This window comes from Notechis scutatus, chromosome 3 (genome assembly GCF_049901735.1).
Source record: "Notechis scutatus isolate UNSWTSFEM ecotype Mainland chromosome 3, rNotScu1.2, whole genome shotgun sequence".
Classification (NCBI taxonomy): Eukaryota; Metazoa; Chordata; class Lepidosauria; order Squamata; family Elapidae; genus Notechis; species Notechis scutatus.
In genome coordinates, this window is record NC_142011.1 from 11,763,431 (window position 1) to 11,787,218 (window position 23,788).

At 41.9% G+C, this 23,788-nt stretch overlaps 1 protein-coding gene across 4 annotated transcripts in view; it reads right to left on the bottom strand.

Annotated features, from left to right (window-relative positions):
* LSM14B (LSM family member 14B) overlaps window positions 1-23,119 on the bottom strand; it is a 29,766-nt gene extending 6,647 nt beyond the window's left edge. Inside the window, exons 1-8 of one of the 4 annotated variants that reach the window (XM_087959207.1) lie at window positions 22,465-23,119; window positions 11,536-11,699; window positions 8,908-9,043; window positions 7,892-8,008; window positions 4,913-5,077; window positions 4,707-4,784; window positions 3,495-3,656; window positions 3,021-3,174 (exon numbers count right to left, since the gene is read on the bottom strand). In XM_087959207.1, the coding sequence (XP_087815333.1) occupies window positions 3,021-3,174; window positions 3,495-3,656; window positions 4,707-4,784; window positions 4,913-5,077; window positions 7,892-8,008; window positions 8,908-9,043; window positions 11,536-11,699; window positions 22,465-22,585 (1,097 nt within the window). In that variant the 5' untranslated portion in view covers window positions 22,586-23,119. The remainder of the gene's footprint in view (window positions 1-3,020; window positions 3,175-3,494; window positions 3,657-4,706; window positions 4,785-4,912; window positions 5,078-7,891; window positions 8,009-8,907; window positions 9,044-11,535; window positions 11,700-22,464) is intronic. The other 3 variants (XM_087959209.1, XM_087959210.1, XM_087959211.1) reach the window with 3 other exon arrangements.
* Between the last annotated feature and the right edge of the window lie 669 nt (window positions 23,120-23,788).

Below are 23,788 nucleotides of genomic sequence, written 5' to 3' on the forward strand. Positions count from 1 at the left end.
CCCTGAAGGGCCGCCTGTAGCTGCCGCCCCTCCTGTTCCTGTCGCCCGGATCAGCTCGATCCTGGGGCTGGAATGGCCGGAAGGAGGGGGGTCTCGGATACCTGGGCGGGAAAGGTGACTGGTAGAAAGGTCGTGAGGAACCTCTCCGAAATGGCTGAGGGACTCTTGACTCTGACCTCCGAAAAAGGGGAGGAAGAAATTTCTTCTTGCTTCGGGTTTCAGATAGCAATGGTTCCAGGGCGGTGCCAAATAGTTTGTCCCCCTTAATGGGGGCAGTGGCCAACTTAACCTTGTTTTTTACGTCCGCCTGCCAGTGTTTGAGCCAGAGCAGGCGGCGAGCTGTAACGTGAGAGGTTATTGCTCGGGCGGAGAACTTAACCGCGTGGTAGGTGCCGCGGCCGTCAATTTTGCGATGTCCTGATGTGCCCTTGTGTTAGAGGGGGGAACATGCTGCTTCAGTTGGCGGAGCCACCAGATCGAAGACCTGGTGAAGAAGGAAGCGGCTGTGGCCGATCTAATGGCCCAGGTGTCAGCTTGATGAGCCCTACGTAAAGCTAGTTCGGACCTCTTGTCCTCGGGTTTCAGAGCCTCCAGGGGATCACTGGGGGAGGACGAGGATGCTAAGCCAATGATGGGCTAATCTACCTCGGGAGTGTTAAGCAGGTTGCAGAAGCTCGACTCCAGGTTAAAGAACCTCTTGTCCTGGCTGGATGGGGCGGGGGGGGCCTTGTAGAGTCCAACTGGTTTGAGACCTGGTCGTGGAATATGGGTGGGGCCGGAATAACCTCCGCCTCCACCACGGGCTGCCTAAAAATGGCGTCCTCTTGTCCCTCCGCCGGGGAAGGGAGAGCCGAGGAGGACTGAACAGACAGGCCAGAAATGTTCTTGGCCTTAAATAGAAGCGATTTAAACATGTGTGGCTTGAACAGACCCACAAAGGTGGGTTGATCGGGAGTGAGGCCCTCGTCCTCGGACATGTCCCCTTCCATAGGGTCTATCTCCGATAGGGGCTCCCCTTGGTGCGTAGACCCCCATTCAAAATCCTCCTCCTCCCCGAACCGGTCCAGGTCCTCTATGGCCTCCTCCAGTTCCCTTTCTGGGAGAGGACTGTCCCCCTGTAAAGGTACCTGACCGTGAGTAGGGTCCGATCTAGGCGAGGACCTGACTGATGGCGAGTCGTGTTCGGGCGCCATCGAGGGGGGACCGGACCTGGACATCTGTTCTGCTATCCCCTGGCGGATAGCCCGTTCCATCCATGCCTGCATTTGTGCAGGGATTTCGACTGTGGCGGGCTCCTCCTGGCGCAGACCAGCGGCCGTGGGCGTGAATGTAGCTTCGGGCGGTCGTCTGGTCATTGATCCGGGGGCCTGATGCCCCTGGGATGAGCTGCGCCTGGAGAGGGAAGAGCAATCTGGAGGGGGGGGGGGTGTCTGGAGGTAGGAGGAATGGAGGGTGGGAGGGCTGGAGGCACCGGTTGTGACTCTCTAGATCGCCTGTCAAATTCTTTCTCCAATGCCTTATGGCGTCTTAGGGCATCTCTTTGAGAGGCTTTGGAAGTTTCCTTAGCCTGCCTGCGCAAGTGGTAGGACTTAGATCTGGTCTTCAAGGAAGGGCCTCTAGCGGAATTGTCATCTGCCATTTTAGAAGTAAGGACTGAATATAAGGTTCTAAGGCGGTTGGCTCGCCAAGGGTTCGACCTACGACCAAAGGCCGGGTGTCCTTTCAGCTGGCCCGCGCCCCCTTTTGGAATTTAGATGTATAAAATCTAGAATATTGTAATGTTATGAATATTAATATATATACACGTCTCAGCGTATAATTATAAATATATATAGTTCTAATGGTATTGGAATGTATGATTGTCCAATATATAGATATATATATAAATATATATAGTATTTATTTATTTATTTATCTATTATTTATTATTATTAATATTATTGTTTAATTTTATTTATATTATTATTGGATCAACGCTCCCAGGGGGTAGTGACTCCAGAGAATGGAGTTAATACAAATCCAATTTTTCCAAATTTTCCAAATGAACGCCTGAAAAAAACTGAAATGAGGCCTTTAGCAGTTGGAGCTCCCAGACAACAACCGGGAGGGATAGGCTGCTAGTCTTTGCCCTGAGCGCTGCTGCGGAAAGCCAACAATTGCTGAATAATAAAATGCTCTCACTGACTGGAAGGCCTGTGAAGAGAGCTATCCCCTTCGCAGTCGCAATAAGGCCAGGAAAAAAGGCGCCCAGGCATGTGGCGGTGCCCAAAATGGCGGCCGCCCACGATCTCCTTTTCAACGCTCGCTTCGAGCGATAGTAGGCTTCTCCGGCAGTTTAGGGGCCGAGAGAAGCAGCAAGAAAGAATTCGCCCCTTCCTGGGGCGATCGGCGTTCTCGGTGGGGGGGATCACCAGCTGCGCTTTAACAGCGCGATCAGATAAGCCGCTGCGATGGCGGCGCGGAGAAGCAGCAGGAAAGGAACCAAATGGGGGGTTGGAGCCGGAGCGCGAAAAACCGCCCGCTCTTAATCCCCTCCGGGGGCGAAGAACACGCTCCCCTTGCTACCGAAGAAACCACCCCCAAATGCGCAGAGGCTAAGGAAGGACAATACTAAAAGGGCAAACCTGAGAATTTAATGAAAGTCTTGAATCGGCCAAGGAGTTATCCAGAGAGTGGAAATACACAGCCTGTTCTCACGAAGGCTGAGCGTAAGCTGGGGAACGCAAGGGAGCCACGTGATGGAGGACGGAGCGTTCCTCAGTAATTAAGCTCAGCCTTCAACGACGCAGACTGAAGCACCTCCCACTCTCTGGATGATCCGAACGGCTCTAAGGAGAAAGGCATTCACACTTGCAACTGAAAAAGGATCAAAGAGTGCAGATTTAAGGACATTCATGTGTTAAAAAACAAATTTATGCTCAATATCAGGGTATAGAAGAGAATACCGGGCAAAAACCATATTAAACTGACAGAATTAGTGAGGAAGAAATAAAATAATAAAGCTGCTAGAGTTCTGTTACCTAGACTTTAGTTCTGATGAGATGTTATCAAAGAAAGATTTTGTTTTGTCATAATAGCAGTTGGGTCCCAGTAGATCTTCATCTGGATTGCCATCACAGTTTTCAGCAGCCACAGTAGGCTCTCCCTTTTCTTCTCCGGTGTCAACTTTATCATCTGATGGGGGAAGTGGGAGAGAGAAGCAATAATTATTTTTAAATGTGCATATATAACAAGCTACACTGTTACTAGATTAAGGGTCTCCAAACTTGGGCAATTTTAAGACTTGTGGACTTTAACTCCAAGAATCCCTCAGCCTGCATGGCTGGCTAATGAATTCTGGGAATTGAAGTCCACAAATACGGGCTGAGGAATTCTGGAAGTTGAAGTCTGTAAGTCTTAAAGTTGCCAAGTTTAGAGACCCCTGTACTGGATGTTTTCTTTCATCCACACAAAGGAGAGGGGACTGGAATACAAGAAACAGTCAAAATGCTAACCCTTGAAATTCAGTTTCTTTCTGAATTCTTTATCCAATTCTTCTCGGTTGAACTGTGCATTGGCGCTTTCAAAATCAAAGTCACCTTCAAACTTGATTGTATTCTCTTTCACGGCAGCTGGTCGATTCTGTCCTCTGGAACGATTCCTAGTTCTTCTATTTCCTACACAGAAGATGTTACAATCTTCTAGTGAGAATTCATTTAATTTTAGACAAAGCAAGGCTTGACCCCACATGCTCCTTGCTCAAGGCAATGCATGATGCTGTGTTGTTCAACATCATTTGAATTCCACAGAAGTGATGCCAGCAAGCTGGCTGATCTGGTATTCTCATTCTATTAATGCTTGACTGGCATGAATACCTAGAATTTGACAGAGATCGTCTTACAGTCAGCAGAAGATATCCATCAAATTGAAAACTTCAGGAAATTTTGCTTCTGAATCTTGTTTATACAGATAGTCCTCAACTTACAACTATACTTTTAGTGACCATTCAAAGTTACAACAGCACTGAAAAAAGTGACTTATGACTGTTTTTCATGCTTACGACTGTTGCAACATCCCCGTGCTCACGTGATCACCTTTTGTGCCCTTAAGACAAGCAAAGTCAATGGGGAAGCCAGATTCACATAACAACTGTGTTACTAACTTAACAACTGCAGTGATGCACTTAATGATTGTGGCAAGAAAGGTCATAAAATGAGGCAAAACTCAAAACTATCTTGCTTAACAGTGGAAATTTTGGGCTCAATTCTGGTCCTAAGTTGAGAACTACCTGTATTGCAATGTAGTGAAAAATAATTCTATTTAATTTAGAAATATTTTGCTTAACTTCTACTCTGTTGAACTTTACAGAAATAAGTTATTGCATTCTAATTCATTTTACATTTTGACTTAGATTTGAAACATTACTCATAGACCAGCACAGGCTCCTCATTTAATGATGCTAAAATCATATTACTCCATAAGACTTCAGGTCCTTGTGGACTATACTGATGTCCTTTTACTGTAATTCTTTTAGTTTTTCATGCATAGAGATGTTGAACTCTTTTGCCTTTCAATTGAAGTAGGAGTATACTGAATTAATTAGGAGTAATTAACCTTGATTCTTCTATGAAAGGTTGCATTACAGAAGTAACGCAGAAGAGGGCAATTCAGTTGCTTTGAAGAATTAAATTCAATTACTTTGGACAATTTACAATCAGGTAACATACCTGATCTCCTCCTCTGGGGCCTTCTATTCTCATCATTCACCTGCCCTTGCGTTTGCACAGGTGTTGGGTCAACTATATCTAAGACAAAATAGGAAAACCTGTTCACTCCATATAGCCAAGATGCTGAAAGGCAACAGCAGATGGTAGTTCCAATTACTATTAATTTAAAATGCTGGCATAATGTCTGAAGGAAAAGATTTCAGTACCATTTGTCTTGTGATTCTGTGGAATCTGACGTGTGTTGCGTTGAATTGCTGGAGGAGCTTTGACTGCCTTTTTGGGATTCAAGCTGTTATCCAGCGGGCCAGTCTGAACAGCCTGCTCCACCATTGGACTTTTGCGCACTGAATGAACAGATGGAAAAGCAGCACCTGAGAGAAACCAAGCAACGTCAGTAACCCCTGCATTTATTTGGACCAAACTTGATTTGTGCTTAGAGACCTTGGCTCAATCCTGTCAAAAGATTTTGAAACCATCTTCTCCTGAAAGAGGCTTACTCTAGGAAGCATTAGTGATTGATTAAAAACACTGCACGGATGGAGATGCTATAAGGCAGAAATTCAATTTTCCTATAGTTCCCGAATAGTAGCAAATTTCAACAGGTTACTTGAAATAAATTTCACACTGCACGTATTTCACACCAAACCAGATCAGTTCTCAGATTTAGATGAAAATCACACCCTCTGAATCTTTGGGAAGAAAGTCTGAAAGCTAAGCTCTTTCACACAGAAATGTGAGTACTGACATAATTGAAAGATCTGGTTCACACATCACACCGAAGTTGAAGTGTGTTTTTTTTGACTAAGTTACAACTGACTTGATGAGTGCCACATAAGTTATAAGTTTGATAAAACCAAACAAGTAATATTGCTCAGAATGACATATGAATGTATCCATATTTACAAAGGTTAACTGCTCGATTGTCAGGTGATTATGATCATGGATTCCTCACCATATTGACACAGGCAGCTAGTGGCAAAGCTCAAAGGTATAAAAGCATACCAATTTCAGACTTGTGGGATTTGCTAGCAGATTGGACCTATCCATCCAGCAGCATATCTACAAGTTAAAAGCAGCACATCTAAATATTCCATAATAATTTGGTTCAATGGAAAAACATAGCTTTTCCTAGGAGAGCACACATTCAAACTTTCACCAGAATTGGTGTGTTTCAGAAAATCTTTTAACCTGATATCAGTTTATTTGAGCAAATAGTTTCTAATATAAATACCATAACAAGTCATTTGGAAGCCATTCCACTCAAACATGCAAATTTAGAATAGCTGTGAGAAATTTGTTATAAAAGAAAACTCAACAAAGCCTCCATGAGGAAAGAAACAAGCTTTCAGCCTATGTCTGTAAAAAAAATTAGGAGCTGAGCTCGGGAAGATATGAAAAGCCTTTGAGGGGGAGGAATGAACCAGTAAAGACTTAGAAAAACAGCTATAATAGTTCAGAGATTGTTTCTTGACTTGATCTATCTCAAAGAATTGACAAGTCCTCTTGACAAGTATTAAGCTTTATATCTAAGCATTGTTTTCTGGATATTTAACACTGACAACAGCATGAAGCAGTTGTGAAGGAAATAGAAGCACAGCAAGATCAAGGTTCCTGCTAAGGACACATGAAGCTTCTGTTTTGGAAGGAAAATAAAGCATGCAGATAGATGGATTCCTGTAGCTTTTCAACTGCAGAATTCAATTAACTGAATATAAAACTCTTTCCTTTTGATTTATGATTATATTCATCTTCTCTTTCCCATCAAATATTCCATTACTGTGATGCTGATTGAAACATCAAATATGAGAAAATATATTATATATAAAATAGAATCATCCATAAACCTTGTTTGGATCCCATATATCTTAAAAAAACACTAATTGTATTTGAAATTAACTCACAGTAGGCAATCAACAGAGATACGCATTTCCACAGTAAGATAAAGTCCAATCACTTTGTAACTAAATAATTGAAAATTAGATCTGAACCATGAATTCCGATTTGTGTGGGTATATGCTTACAGGCACACATATTTTGTTACTGCTTGAAACAGTAAAATATATATTTATGCTTGTATTACATCAAAACCTCTTGAAATCTTTTCTAAGTGGCCCTGAAGGTGAAAAAATTTCTAGAGCTGCAAATTAACTTCTAAGATGCCAAGCTGGCAAAATAGCATTACCCTTTCTGAATATGCAATGCAAGAAATTCAGAAAACTTCTATTACAACTTAAAAGCCACTCACACAGCTTCCCTCAAATATGATTCTGAGGAGATTTGCAACTTTTTTCTCCCCCTCTGTTTTAGACAATCCAAAATTCAAGAGGAAGGAAACGCCACCCCCACCAAGCATTAACCACGTTCAAGGCTATTCAAGAAAATGCACAAAAATGCATTTAGAAAGCATAGAAGAAAAAATGTAATCACCTGAAGAAAACAAAGAAGCACAACTCCCTGAAGAAAATCTTACTCTAGAAACGTTCAAAATACTGAACCAAGAGACTGCTCCTTGTCCTCTCCTTCCCAACTTTTGGCTATCATTGCAGAACCCTGGCCTCACATGTTTTGCGACAGAATTCAAGCAAAGAACAACTGCAGGCCCATCAACTAGTCAGGATGCCGAATTCACCAGGCCAGAATTCATCTGGGGAAACCGTTTTACCAAATGTAAACTATTGTGTTCCAACGCCACTCAGGAATTCATAAGACATGCCCGTGTACAATGGATTGCTTTGTCAATGTCCTATCTTCTAGCAATATACTAAATACTGTATTATAGGAATAATTTTCTCCCAGCTTTAATTTGTATTTTCCCCCCTCTTCTCTTAGTTGCGCAGGTAGGATTTTTTAACAAAGCGGAATGCTTCCAAATCTGCAACAGCTCATTCTCCGTGTGTTTAAGCTCCCAAATTTCCCTGGCTCCATTCTGCACTATCCCTTCAGTCTAGTTTTCATCTCCAGAATGTTAAATGAGTGGGGCCAAGAAGCAAGTACCTGTTCATCTCTACCCATTCTGATACCTGGAGCAGGTGCACCAAAGGTTTTCAGAAACAAGACTACTGCGGTAATTCTAGCACATGTTACTCTGTTCAGGAAGAAGGTTTTTTTAAAAAAACAACAACAACAAAGCTTTTGCAAACACCATGCAATTCTTCTAATACTTGGAATCCTCAAGCTGCTGTTACCCTTAGAAGACAGCAGATGTGGCTCTGATGACAAGTCAGGCTCTGAAACTGGCTGAGGAGATGAAGAAGTGCTAGGACTGGAAGCAGCTGCTGATGCTGGAGGGCTTACCAGCTTCTCTAGAAAGACAGACAAGGGAGGAGAAGAAAAAGCAGAGGAGGAGACTGGTGAGACACACGGCAGTACCGACATCCAGATGACTGAGGAGAGAAGGTTTAAGCAGCTAACATATTTTTAAAAGTTCTGAAACTGAAAAGAATTTGACCAGGGGACAAGACAGATCCTGTTAAGTTGCCCACCGTCAGATATACATTACACACCATGTGATAACTTTATGTGGAAATGCTTTAAATATGTGACAGAAATGAAGAAATGGACCAAAAAAATTAGTATGTAATTTAACACGGAATAATTTATTTTTCCTGAATGAGTAAGCTTTAATTTTTTTCACTGGTCAGAATTTTACCTTGTGTGTTTCCAAAAGGATATGTTAGTGCTCATGTAGAAAACCGAGTCCAACATTCATCCACCCCCTACAAAACCCCCAAAGAGTAACTGCTCAGATGCACTGAAAAGAGGAAGGAATCTTAGTAAGCGTTCAACGGATATTCGTTCTTTTGTACATTTTACTCACATATACCACCCAGTGAGCAGCCTATCTAAAAGTGGATTAGTTGAACAACCTTCACTTAATAACCTTGTTTAAAACCAGTTAAGTTTTTAATAAAACAATAAGCTTAACACTGGTTTTTGCAAAGTTATGCTTTCAACTTAGAAACAGCCCAAATTCAACGTATCTTTAGTCTAATTCTCACTCTGTGTATCAGTCGGTGCCAAGGTGGGATGTCTTTAGATTAGAGAGTTACATAATGAAATGTTTTCCCACAATACTTTGATACAAATTTCATCAATATATATTTCTCCCTCAGAAGAATATTCTGAGGACATGTAGCCCAGCATTAAATGTTGCAGCCCAGAGACTGATCATCTCAACGACAGGCAGGTCTTTGTTACTCACCTAAACCAAGGGATGCTGCATATTGCTGTCCAATTAAAGAATTGGCGGCAAGCTGACCGTAGGATGACATCCCTCTGAAAGGACTATAAGGCACATGAGGTTGAAAAGAAGATGCAGATGCAGAGCTCAGAGACGACTGCAAAAAGTGAATGTGAGACAATTAGCAAACAGAAGAAAACAAATGGAAAAATTGTCATTAAATATATGCTTTAAGAAATGCAAAGATTAACACATATTATGCCACTGTTGGTTTAATCATGGTTTCTGAAGAAGCCAAAGTGGTCTGGCTGTTAAATGAGTTTAATATCACACTGGCAGGCAGCTTAACATCTGGTCGATAATTTTAAATCTGATGATGTTGTGAAAGGAACAGTATCACACACACACAAAAAAGGAAAATCCTTGTAACCATCAATTTACAAATCAAGTGAGGAAAGATTCGTTCAGCTGTATAACACAACCAAATTTCCACATCAAGCTGAAGATGAAAATCAAACAACTCTCCTCCAAATTATTTATTATCATTTTAATAAAGAGCCACAGTCGGGGTAGTGTGAAGACATCGGGTTAGAAACTGGGAGACTGTGAATTCTAGTTTTGCTTTAGATAGGAAATCATCTGGAAGGTTCTAGGGCCAGACCTTCACTCTCAACTCTAGGAAGATGGCAATAGCAAACTACTTCCCCAAACCAAGAAAACTACAGGGACTCATCCAGGCAGCTATCAGGAGTCAAGATTGATTTGAAGGCACCCCAATGTCTTAGTACAAGCCAGCTGCTATAATCTTCACAAATATAGCCATGAGAATAGATCTTCCTGCCTCACTATCTCCTTCAAACTCCAGTGCTATGTAATGCTAATGTTATTTTTGGGGGGAGGGACACTTTTTGCCCATTGATAGATTTATAAGATTTTAGTTTCTAATGTGTGCATTACTATTTGTCTGCTAAATCATCAATCCTCAATATGTTTCATTTTTGGGTTCTAGGTTCTAATTTTTGAACAGGAGTGCACTGGCCAAGCATTCAGAGATAGTGGTCAAATTTCTTTATAAAACTATGTGGTTCCATCACACTAGCCAGGCAGCAAATCAGGAAAAGCCCACATGCTATTAATTATTAATGTAACAATTTCCCCATTGTTGGAGGGAGAGAGGTGGTCTTAAGATTTGAAATAACAAACTTGATTGAATACAAATACATTTCAATCAAATATGTCTAGGATCAGTACTGCCATTGTGTTTAGAACAGGATCACATGGATTTCACCTTACCTCCCATTTCAATTATCAATGTTTGCAAATGAGTACATCCTAAAACATGGCTAACAATAGTTAAACTAAAAGTGAAACACTTCACATTGACCGCGGTCATAAAGCTTACTTAATATTGGCACCAATTGTACCCATTTTCTGGTTTATTTCAATACATTAAACCATAAACTAATCAAATGGATTAGGGATCACAACAGATTAAACTACAAATAAGAATCCAAGATGAATACTAACTAAGGTAGCATTCTTATGGAAATGCATTTTACTAGGTATTAAGCTGACCTCAATAAGCACTGTCTGTTAACAGTCATTATATTTTAGATTTAAACAGCCACTGCAGTTTATTAACTATGGCTGGTTTATCATGGTGTGTAAACCAAGTAGTATCTGAAATTATTAACATATTAGAAACAATAGCAACTTAGTCAAATATTAGAGAAAACATTTGAAAAACCTTAAAACTCAAGAGATATTTGTTTCCCGTTTTCATTTATTTGCTTCTAAAAAAGGAAACTCCAATATACTGTACATCTGTATTCAAACTTGAATGTTCAGATTTTTTTAAATGGTTAGTACTGTTTTTGCTTAAATAAGACTAGGGGTCTAACTAAACCAATTTGCAGAAATGGCTGTGTTGAAATATGCTCTAGTTACATCAGGTTTTTCAAGTAAAATCTTTACCAAGGGCTATTTTTTAAATGAGTTCAGACAGAAACCCAATTTCCATTAACAAATGACTAACTGTTATAGTCAAGATACCTAAAATATTTCCCCATCAGGATCTGCCTAGTTGAAAATTCATTGGGAAAGAACCCCATTCATGCCTTCACAACTGGGGACATCCTTAGGAAATAGGTGAGATAATCAACCTTCCATCCTTCCAAGGTCAATAAAATGAGGGCCCAGATTGTTGGGGGCAATATGCTGATTCTGTAAAGCACTGTGGAGTAGTATCCAAGTCTAAGCGCTATTGCTATAATCTTCCCAATCACACTCTAGTGTTTTGGAATAACAAGTTTTGTCATTTTTGTTTCTATTTCTGTTATCATTGTGCTACAGCGAATAAACAAGTCTTAATAAGATAATTAATCTACTGTGGTTAAGCTGTTTGTGTTTGTTTTCATTTTCTACGTCACTTACACTTCTATTGTTCTTGTCCTTGAGCACTATATTTAACAGAAAGCAATTTAATCTTAGAAAACATAACAAGCAATAATAGTCATTTTTACTGAATTAGAATTTATCAATAGGCCCAGTTGAATTTATATATTGCCTACTAAGGATGGTTTTTAACTGTTCGACATTCCCAAAGAGATACAAGTGAAACATTTTTCCATTCCAGATGGAATTACTTACTTGGACAATAGCGGGATCTTGGGGCAGATTATGCTGCGCTTTCGGAGGCTCACATACAGTGATATCTTTAATGTCACTCCCTCGGAAGATGATATATTCATAAACTTCTTCCCTTGGAGGAGCAGGGCGGTCTGTGGGACGATCTTCTGTTCCAAATGAGCGCACTTTGAAGAAAGACTTCAATGTTAGTACTTGAACTCAATAGCTGTTTCACACCATCTTTATATGCGTATCACCTTTTTGGCATATGCTTTGACCTATGCTATCAATTCTCAAAATGCGACTTAGTATTCATTGAAGAAAGTAATTGCAGCTCAGGGTTGAACTGTGTGGTCCTCTGTGCTCTCTGAGCTTGATGGTTTTCTTGCAGATGTTTCATTACCAAACTAGGTAACGTCATCAGTGTAAGTTAGTATTTTTTAAAACCTTATACTGATCTGGCTACTGAGTGGTAAGTTGTTAGCACTTGTTAACCAGTATTAAAGGCTGCCTCTTACTTCCCTTTCCATTACACTATATTGTTGCTTTGGAACTCAGATAACTCATGTGAAGGAAAATTTATTAACTGATAATTTCTCAAGTTTTTCTAATGCAAAGAGTAATGGAAGAAACTTTTTTCTCTTCCATGGATCCTCCCGCATCCATGAGGTTGGGCAAATTGTGGCCAAGTGACAGAACATCCTGGGTGTCCTGTTTAATGTTCTCTCCAAGAAGCTTATCCAGTACTTATGCTGATAGAATATGATCTATTGTTAAGCCGTATTTTGAGAGTATTCATTAAATGACTAAAGATAGTCCTTGACTTACAGTCACAATGAGTCCAGTGTTTTTGATGCTAAGTGAGACATTTGTTAAGTGAATTTTGCCCCCTTTTATGACCTTTCTTGTTACACATTACATGAATCACTGCAGTTGTTAACAATACAGTTAAGTGAATCTAGCTTCCTCATTGACTTTGCTTATCAGAAGTTCGCAACAAGTAACACTGCAAGCATCATAAATATGAACCAGTTGCTAAGCATCTGAGTTTTGATTACGTGACTATAGGGATGCTACAATGGTTGTGTGAAAAATGGTCATAAGTCACTTTTTTCAGTGCCACTGTAACTCTGAATGGTCATTTAATCAAGGACTATCTGTACAATTATGGTCTTATACTAAGCAATCTAAAGGCAGGATCTATCCAATGTGTTTCAGCATTAGGCAAAGACATGACATTTTCCAAAGGCTTTACATTACTGTTTTCTTCCTGAACAATAAATATTTTTTTTATACTGTCATCTTTTTAAAAATGAACTGGCTGGAAATACTTATTAAAAATACTACATAAATGTATTAAATAAGGATGCAACAACACTGTTTTAATATAAGCAGCAATGCTGTTTTGTATGAATGGTCCAGAAATTAAAACATATCAAGTTTCTCTTATGTTTTAAATAAATAGGCTACTCAAAATTATACTTGAATGTTTGTTTTTCACTAACATTACTCATTTGCAGAAATGAAACCATATAATTTGGGGCTGAAGAAAGAAGTAAACCAAAAATTGATGTAATTAATCCCTCAGTTTTCTTTAAATCATGCCTATCCACCCCAGAAGAATGGAGCAATTAGCTTGATACCGAGAGAAATAAAAAAATGTTTATTCAATATGAAGCAAAAAAAAAAGCTGGTATTTTTTAAGACAGTAATTCTCAATCCAAAGACTTGTGTAGTTTTCAATGGGAGAGGAAGGATTAACATGACATTTGGACAGAAAGATCAAGGAATTGTTCCACACATTCCGCCTATTAATAGGTTTCACTTTTTGGAGGACAGAAATTACATGTGTATTAGGCTGAACTGAATCAAATTAGCAGAACTTCATTTTCCTGGCAGGAGATTCCTTTGTTTTCACTGTAACAACTGACAAGCTTCCTCATTCATCCACATTTGTTGTTGCCAGATTAAAGCTAGAGGTCTAGTTATATGTTCAAGATATGCCTCAGTACCAGCTAACAACTGTACAATTCTTCAGATGCAGCCAATTTTTTAAAAAGCGGTACCTCTTTTATTTCTTTCCTAAGCATAATCATAGCATATGAGTTCTCAATTTAAGACAATTAAGCCTAGAAATTTAGTCAAATTGTTGTGATAATTAAGCGAGACATTCATGTGACAGACTCACTTAACAACTACAACCCCAGTTCTCACTATTGTGGTTGTTAAGCAACTGCGCAGGGGTGCCTCAGTGTGGGGGAGGCCTTAGAAGGCCCAGCACAAAGAAACCTGTCATGGCTTGAGAGGCCTCAGCCAGCTAGGCCCACTGGCACATGGGCCTCCTATTCCCAAGTCCCTAGAGGTGTGTGGGTTTTCTCCTTGCCCCACCATGCCAGGGTCCCTGCTGCTGCTGCCAGATGTGCCCAGCTGATGTGAGGCTCAGATAGAAAGCTAGCAAAGGCAATCTTCCTCAGAGGCAAATCTTTCTCAAGGCTGACCAGGAATAGGAAGTTGGCCATCAAAATGATGGTACAGGTGAAGTGGGGCAGGGAGAAGGCCCAGGCCTCTTGGGACTATCAGGGCAAGAAAGAGTCTTGCACACCAATGACCCTAGATCAGGGTTCCCCAACCCCCACCCCGGGTCTCTGGATTGGCACTGCTCCACGGCATGCCAAAAACAGTTACCGAATAATCAATCAGCATTTTTGATCTGGTTAGATCTAGATATTAAAAGGCAAAATATTACCAACTGGCAATTTTTAACGGCCCTGCGCACAACTCAGTGTTTCACCATTAGTAATTAAATCAGTCCAATGATTTCACATGAAAAGTAGTTTTCCTTCATTTTAAAGGATTCAGCCATTAAAGTTAATGAAATCCTGAAGCAGATATAACTTCATTTTCAGGATTCTGTAGAAGCTTGAAAATGACAATCTGCTTTAATAAATTGGTCTGCAGCATTCATTTATATAGCTGCTCATCTGAAATATGTGATATGCAGCTAATACTAAAAACACATTCATATACAAAAAAAAACAACCCCCACATAAAATTCATAGCAGCCAAAAGAAAATTACAAAAATATATGGTACCACAACAGGAAATGGGCACCATCGCTCATTCAGAACCCCAGGCTACTGCACAGAACCAAGACTTCAAGGTCTTGCAGGTCTGGGACCAATATAATATCTTGAGGGATGATATTCTAGAGGGCAGGCACCCCTGCAAAAACGACTCCTCTTGAGTCCCAGCTGACACTACTAAGGAGATGGGACCCACAGCACGCCCCAACTGCTGGACAGGATCAGACAACAGAAAAAAACAGGGAGAGGTGATCTCATAAATAATCCAGCCCAATAGCAACAGTACTTAGACTTATAAACTGCTTCATAATGCTACAGCCCTCTCTAAGTGGTTTACAGAGTCAGCATATTGCCCCCAACAATCTGGATCCTCATTTTACTGACCTCAGAAAGATAGAAGGCTCAGTCAACCTTTAGTCAGTCAGAACTGAACTAGCAGCCAGCAGAGTTAGCCTGTAATACTGCATTCTAACCACTGCGCCACCAGGGCTCTTAAAGCCCAAGCCATCTTGAATTGCATCCAGAAGCATATCGGTAACCAATGCAGTTTTGCACAGCAGTGATGTCACATGTGCCAAATAATAAAAGGACTTTTGATTTTGGTGCACATTCTGCACCAGATTAAGCCCTATACAGAATGTGTTCTAACCCTCCAATTGGAGGGTCATTAGGACATGACTGATTGAGCAGGCTTCCTGGTCCAGGAAGGGGTGCAACCTACAACACAATCCAAAGCTGTGCAAAGATCTCTTAAGCATGGCTGTCTCTTGCTCCTTTGTTAGGAGCCAAGTATTCAAGAGGATCTGCAGGTTACACACTGGTTCTGGGGTAGTGCAACAACCATTCAGAACCAAAATGGAAAGTCCCAGAGTCCAGAGGGCCCCAAAACCCAAAGTCACTCTGTCTTGTTTTTGCAGGAGATCTAAATTACAATATCCTTTATTAAAAAGTGCATAACTTTTTTGGTTTTGATGAAAATATAGAATCAGAACCACCACCACCCCTTTCTAGAAATAAAGATTAATTTCAAGAGCTGAAGAAGCTTCTTGGGTGAGAAGAGAAACTTCAAATAAAGTTCCAAATAAAAACAAGAAAGTCCATTTGCCTCTTGCAAAAAGCACCTTTGGGACAGCCATAGCCTGGATGACTGAGAATCTCCATAGACGATTAATTTTAAACTTTGTTTAAGAACACAACATTTAGATGGACCAATCCTGCTGCTGCAGGTTCTACTTTTAAAGTTCCTTCAGGATCAAAAAGTACATTGTTAAAGCAATCAAAGTTAAATGAGGATTTACAAACAGATTTCAGCATTCTTCAGCAACTATACAGTATTTTCTTTTTTCACACTCCTTTCCTTGAGGGAAGAAGAGTTACAAATCAATTTTTAGGTCCTGTTAGGAATAGGGGCTCCCAGTGGCACCAGCACTATTTGGCCACTAGAGGACTTTGCAGCATTCAGCACCAAATCCATGTCTATTTTCCAAAAAAAAAACCAGGTAGATTTACAGTCCTACATAATTCTTGTTTAGCTAATGTGATTCTGGAATCTTTGAAGTGGTGCTAGTCTAGCACATGCAGAAGAGATAATGGGTCAGTTTCTAAAGATAACTGAGGAGCCTGTTCCTGCCATTTCAAAAGACGTTATGCCCTCTTCTGTTACCACATTGCGTTTCTCAGTACACATAGTCCTCGACCTACAACTATTCATTTAGACACTGTTCAGAGTTACGAAGGCACTGAAAAAAGTAATGTACAAGCATTGCAGCATCCCCACAGTAATCAAAACTGGGGAACTTGGCAAGTACGTAGCATTTATAATAGCTGCAGCAGCCTGGGGTCATGTCATGGTCATATGAAACCCAGACAAGCAAAGTCAATGGGGAAAGACAGGTTAGCTTAACCACCACATGATTCACCTAACAACTGTGTCAAATTTTTTTGGTAAAATCAGTTGTAACTCACTTAACAACCTCCTTGCTTAGCAACATAAATTCTGGTCCCAACTGTGGTTGTAAGTTGAGGGTTACCTCTATCTGAATTTGCTTTCTTCTTTTACATATCTAAGTTTTGCTTCTCACACATTATAAATCTTTAGAAAATATTAATGGAAAGGGACTAACTGGCTTTTTTTCTCCAAGAAAAACTTTTCAAGAACTTCTCAAGAACTTTTCTTAATTAAACAGAAGAATTGTTTATTCTTTGGTTAAGGATTTTTTTTTATTTTCACCATTTTGTAACAGAATCAACATCAGCTTCATTGGGAGAAGCTTCTTTAACAGTATATAAAATGCCTCTCTACCTGGAATGGATTCTAAGGCACAGATTTTTTTCCCCTCTTCATTTTTAGCTTGCTTTTTTAACATTTCATTTTGGAGTTATTTAGTGTTCAAATATTATTAGACTGCATTGAAGATCCCAAACATTCTCTGTAGTTTAAAAAGTGCCTTTTCCCCATTTGCAAGATATACAGGAAGCTGGGAATAATTCGCAAATTTCAGCCACTTCCTAAAAGGATTTGACTTTCTGCATTACTGGAAGCCAATGCCTATGACAGAAACAACACTTGTAAAGCTTTGCTAGCTTTAGCCTTGCCAAAACTTCACTTAAAAAGAACTTTGCTTCAAACTGACCTTGGTCCTCAGGGGCTGGTAATTCCTTCCATGTAAAAACTCAGCAGTGATCATACCAGGGCTTTTCAACCTTGGCAGCTTTAAGATGTGTGGAGTTCAATACCCAGAATTCACCAGCCAGAAATCCACATGTCTTACAAGTTTGCCAAGGTTGAGAAACACTGGATCATATAGGATTGATAATACTGATTTATTCTGCTATGATACAGATGGCTGAGTTCTGGCATAAGTTACTGTCTACATTGGTTCCAAAGGATGGCTGACTTCTTCATGATTCCCATCTCTATTTTAATCCAGTTGCCATCTCATCCGAATATGGGGTAAGTCCCTCTTTGTTCATCAATCCAGGATACTAACCAGCTGCCAGCAATTGGTGGATGTAGGCAAACATGCAATTAGTACCTCCAATCCCAAAGAAATTTATGATTTATTTAAAAACTTTGGCACTCCAGATGACCATTCAATTCACTTCTATGGACAGGCAGCTTCTGGCCACATCATAGTCTAAATTATTTCACTATTCTGAAATCACAAGTTCCAACAGGCAGTATGCAAAACTGCTAGCAACTCTTTCCTACAAGACTTCTGGAATTTAGGTATGAAACTTTGTAAATAAATAATCTAGTGCATTACAGTTAAGGATTAAAAATCCTAAACAACAATTTCATCAATTCTTTTCTGCTGGTATTTTAAATGGTGTCATCTCACAGACATTAATAACTCCAGGAATCTGGGTCAAATCAATGCTGTCAGCCATTATATAAATTTGCCACGATTTTGAAAGCTAAGAAAATGAGAGCCTTTCACAATTTAGGACAGGGCCCTGCATCCCGAGGCTATGGACTGGTACCAAACCATGGCCTGTTAGGAACCAGGCCGCACAAATGACAGGTGAGCAAGTGAAGCTTCCTCTGTGCATGCACATGATAACTCTAGGTTGTATGCGAACCCATCCCCCCTCCCAGTCCATGGAAAAAATGTCTTTCACAAAACTGGTCCCTGGTGAGAGAAAGGTTGGGGACCGCTGGTTTAGGGGACTCATTTCTTCTGCAATAGCTTGTGCTTGATTGGGTAACCAACTAAGTTTCTCAACTTTCTCCCTGAATATGTAACATTATTAACATTATGTTCTACCAACCTGTCCATGACCAGAACAACAGGCTGCATTTTGATGTAGTAGTTAAGGTGCTGGTGTAGAAACCAGTAGACTATTTCTCTCCCGCCTTCACATTAAAACCAGTTGGGTGACTTTAGGCTAGTCACTCTCTCAGCCCAACCCACCTCACAGGATTGTTGTGAGGAAAAAAAGAGAATTATGTCGCTGTCCTGAATTACATTAAGAAACAAGATATTCCGACAACAGCATCCACAGACAATTCTTGCTCTGTCTCTGCAGAAAAAGCTAATTCAAAATCCTTGCTGCTCTCTAAGCATTCAGTCTATGCTTTCTTCAACTTAGTCTTTGTAGTCTCTAAATCTGTTTCTGCCTTTCCTATAACCATGCTATATTTCTCTCCCTTTATTTTGGAAATCTTTCAAAAGTGCATTTTAAATCTGTTACACTGCTCCTACCCCAAATCTCCCCCAACTTTTATACTATTCATTCATCATCCATTTATTTACACCAAAGACCATACACCTTGAAAAGGATTTTCTTGCTTGTGTGGCCTTATTTTAATGCAATATTCGAAAATACTTTCTTTCGTTGGAGGCCCTGGTGATTTAGTTCTGAATTTGTTATAGACACACACTTTTTCAAAGGCCCTTTTTTCCATTTTAATTTTTCCCCCTCTAACATAAATGATGAGGGAATGCCTTATGGTTCCCTTCTGAACCAAGTCAGGTCACCTTAGCCTTTCCTCACTGTAAAAAAAGGAAACCAGTATTACTTCAAAAAATGCTTCATAGCTCCAGGTAACTCCACCCAAACAGCAAAGCTACCAACTGTAAGGCTTCACAACTCTGGTTATTTTTTTTCTAGTGGCAAAATGACAAACATTCTAGAATGCTATAAATATTCCCACCCTGTACATCACAGTTAAAAAACGTTTCTCCACCTCTCTCCCAATTTACACCCTGTAGCTAATTGTTAAAGCTAGAGCTGCTAAAAATCATACATTCTCAAGAGTTAGAAGAAAATCTACTTCTGGGTATAATCTGAAGTTTTCGGAAAGAGCTTTTGCCTTAACCAATCAAAGGGAGAAATGGAGCATTGTTCCTTAGGCATAAAAAAAAATTCTTCCAGAATATGACATTAAGAAACTCAACCACCAAAGGGAGGCAGAACAGCAAATTGGGGACAGAGAGTAAAGTTGAGGAAAGCCACACATTACTCAAACACACCCAACATCAATCAAGCAAATAATCCATATCTTTGCCATGATGAATGCTACTCAGTAAAGTTTAAAACTGATTTGAAAACAATCAAAGGACAGGAAAGAAGGCACCCATTCTCCGGAGGATTTAACAAAAGAATACTCTCAAAAGTTCGGATTTTTCACATAGATTTTAGAGCTAAAAACCATTCTAGCAAATTTAGCATTATAGTTCTAGCAATCCACACTATTAACAAAGTGATTCCCATTTTTTCCAAAATGACTAGATGTATCAGCAGCACAGCAAAGACAGAACAAGTTTGATCCAGTGTTTTCAACATGACTACCCACTCTGCTTACATGTACAAGTATTCATTAATCAGTACTAGTTTGCATATATTCTCCACAAAACTTTACTAAATATACTCAGGAGCAGAGTTTAAATTTTAAGTCACCTTCTTATTCTAATCCACAAAATAATAAAACTGGCTCAAAATGGAAAGCCAAAAGTGCTGGATCTCTTATACTGCATCTCCTTGTATGGGACTTCAGTGCTATATTGTGTCTTTGTACTGCAATCTTAAGAGAAGTGTCATTTCAACTCTAGTTTTGCTTACTTCATTGGGCAATAATATTGTGGAAAACTTCAATTTTAATTTATATGTTTCTATTAAATCATTCAAAGCTTTTTCAGTTCTCCTGATTTTCTTTCAAGTGGGAGGGGAGGGAGCTGAATAAAACAGAACAGTTATTGCTGTTTAGCTAACTTCATGAGACCCATAAACAGAGCAAATGGATAAATGGCCAACTACTACTTTTGGGAGAGGCAGTTATGCTAATAACAATGGAACAGGGGCTGGCAACAGACACAGACTACCTTGTTTTCCAGAATAAAAATGCATGTTATATAATATCTTCCTAGAATACGTTAAAACATTTTAGAAGGATGAAACTCTTGCACAAAGCACAACTCGACTCTTTGGTTTCAGTTCACTTTCAGAGTGCCCCCCCACCCGTTTTTAAGAGTCAGGATGGGGGAAATTATTTCTATTTAATCCCAACATTTCATATATACAGAGTATATGCTTTAGAAAAATATTACCATGCAATAAATTTCCACGTGAATTGTACAGAGTGACTTTTTTCCCCTCGAGTATAATCATACAAAATACATCTTTTCCCAAAACATTTTATATCTTAATTTTTCAGTGGCGTAAAACAGGCAGTATCAGATACACTATATTTGGTTTTTATAAACCACCAATCCACATAAGTGTGAGTATTTTGCCACATATGCTTTCCAGGGACAATTTTATTTCAACTCTGAAACTGCCATGCATAAACAGCATTATAGTCATTTAGTATGGAACATCCATACTTTTTTCTTTTGGAAATAGAAACCTATGTAAACACATTGAATGGAAATTTTTCCAACACTACAATTGCTTTTACGGAAGGCAAACAATGTGAGGGTCCAATATGCTTATGAGACTTGGAAATAGCAAAGTTAAAGAACTGCTCACACAACTTGCTTGCCACAAAATTACTAATGAAGCAACACACCTGCTTACACTTGCATGACAGACAGAACCTTAAACTATTCAGAACCAGATCCATATATATTACCAAAGGCTAAAAAAAAAAAACATGACTGGCCCTTGGAAGTCACCAGCAGCTTTTACACAGATCCCAAAAGAATCCCTTGGGCACGAAGAGGCCACACAAACTGGAAACTCAGCAGACTGAAGCAATTCCTCCCCTACTCCTCAGAACCCAGAGTAGAGTAAAAAGAAGGGGGGAGGCACCTCCTCAACCTCTTTCCTGACCATCTAAAACTTTTGAAACTGGAATCAAGAAGCAGGTTGCATGCAGCAGGGTGGCAGTGATGGAGTTTCCCATATTCACAACAATAATCAGCTTTAGAAGGATGCAAATTGCTCTTTGTGCCTGACAAATGCCCCCTCCCCAGATTTAAACTACCTTCTCCTTTTCCAGCACCAACATCTCGTTTATGACTCAACTCGCTCCTCCAGCTCTGGAAGGTCTTAAAAAAACAGAAGGAGCCCCAGAGAAAACCTGCAGACTACTGCAACCAGGAGCATTGCTCAGGTGACTTGAGGGCACAGATAAACCTTCCAAGTGGCTTCAAAGGATGCAAATGATGTTAATGACCCTAACCGTACCCTGCCAGAGCTAAGGAAGCTTCTTGGAGAAGCGAAACGTCTTCCAAAAGAAACACAAAATAGTCCAGTAGCCTCCTGAAAAAAAAAAAAGCACCTTTGGGACCACGGGAAGGGACTCCCTTCACCCACACTGCCCTCCCCAGCCCAGGGTCTAATTTCTCCGCCCCCCGGGGTCTTTACCTCCTTTGCAAACTCTGCCCCCCCTTTGCAGGTCTGCGGCGCGCGTCCCCTTTAAAGGGATGCGGGAGCCCAGAGTCCGCTGGCGCTCCACGCTCTCCTCCTCCTCCTCCTCTCCCCCCCGCACCTTTTGCAACCCAGCTGCGGCCCTCCCGCCTCCGAGCCCCAACAACAACAACAAGAAGAAGCCGCGCTCGCGTGTCCCTCCCTCCCCTCTTCCCCCCCAACCCCTCCGGGGCAAGGGGGGTGAAGAGAAGAAAGAGCCTCGTGAGGGAAGCGAAGCCAAATCCCGCAGCACCGCCGCCGTCCTGCGCCATCGGCTCCCCCACCCCCAATCCAAGCCTCTCGGGAGCAACCGGACCCAGGCGGCGGCGCCCTCCCCGCAGGATTGTGGGTTTGTGCCGGGGGGGCGACGGCAGAAGGCTGAGGAAAAGGCATCTCGATTCGTTGCCCCCTCCCAAAAAAACGTCCTCATTTCCCTCAGGCGAGCCCCGCCGGTGCTGCTCCGCCGCGGCACCCCCCCCCGCTCCCTCTTTCCAGTTCCCCACTCCGGCCCTACCCTTGGCGAGGGCGACGGTGGAGTTGTCGGTGTCGATGGTGTAGAGGATGCCCTCATAGCGAATCTGCGCCTTGGAGATGAGGCTTATCTTGCTCCCGATATACGGCGTGCCGGAGCTCATGGCGTCGGCGGAGAGGGAGGCCGTCGGCCGAGCAGGCTGAGGTGGGATGGGGAGTGGGGGTGGGAGTGGGAAGGCCTCGAAAGGCGGCCCCGACGCAGCCCGGCGGCCGGGCCTGACGAGCTGGGACCGCTGAGGGGCAGCGGCGGTGGGAGGGAGAGAGAGAGGGAGTGCCGCAGAAGGCGACCCAGAGAAGGCCCTTGCGGACCAAGGCGTCGTCTTCGGCTCTGTCGTCGTCGTCGTCGTCGTCTCCTCCTCCTCCGTCGCACCCCCTTCCCCCCGCAGCTGACGGGCTGTCTCGGCGGCACGCGCGCCCTGCCGGGAGAGAAAGGCGACCCACCACCGCTCGCGCCTCTGCAGCGGACTGAGAAAGAAAGCCCCTGCCGGCTGTTCCTTTTATAGTCCGCGAGCAGAGTTGGGGAGGAGAGGACAGCGGCGGGGAGGGGGGGTAAAATGGAAGAGCCGGCGGGAGGCAGAGAAAGGAGCCGAGAGAAGACGGCGGCGGAGCGGGGGGCGGCGGGGGCGGGGAGAGAAGGCGGGAGGGACCAGGAGGAGGAGGAGGAGGGCGGGGCCACGCAGGCGCCACGGACTCTGCGCGCGCGCGCCGGGCGGCTGACGAGCGGCGCGGGAGGAGAAAGGGGCGGGGAGAAGCAGGTAGGCGAGCTTGTTGGGGAGGGGAGGGAGCGGAGAGCTCACGTGACGGCCCAGCCGCTGCCGTTGCAACGTGGGAGTGCGCAGGGGGGGGGTTGACTGAGGGGGAAAAAAATCTCCCCGGCGATGTTTGGAGCGCGGGAACCCGGTTGTTGAACTACCGAGTCTCTCCGAACCCAGTTTTTTGTTTTTTTTTTGCTCGTACCCCTAAAAAAGAAGAAGCGTGGATTCCATAAATTTAGCATGGGCAGCGAATGGCGCACAAGCTATATTTGTGCTAGTTAGGAGACCGTGGGCTTAAATGGTTATCTCTAGCAACTGGATTAGCCCAATGTCCTTTCAAGGGGAAAAAACGGGTTGCTTGGACAGCCCTTCATTCCCGGGTTTGCGTGATGAAGCAGAAACGCGGGTCAGGTTTGCACAACCCGCTAAACTTAAAATGCTCAGCCGGTTTGTACCTGGGTGGGGGCCCTACACTGGTGTTCAGGTGAAAGGAGCTTGTCAGATTCTGCTGGAAAAATAATAAAAAAGGGCTGGGTAGGTGGTGATGTAATA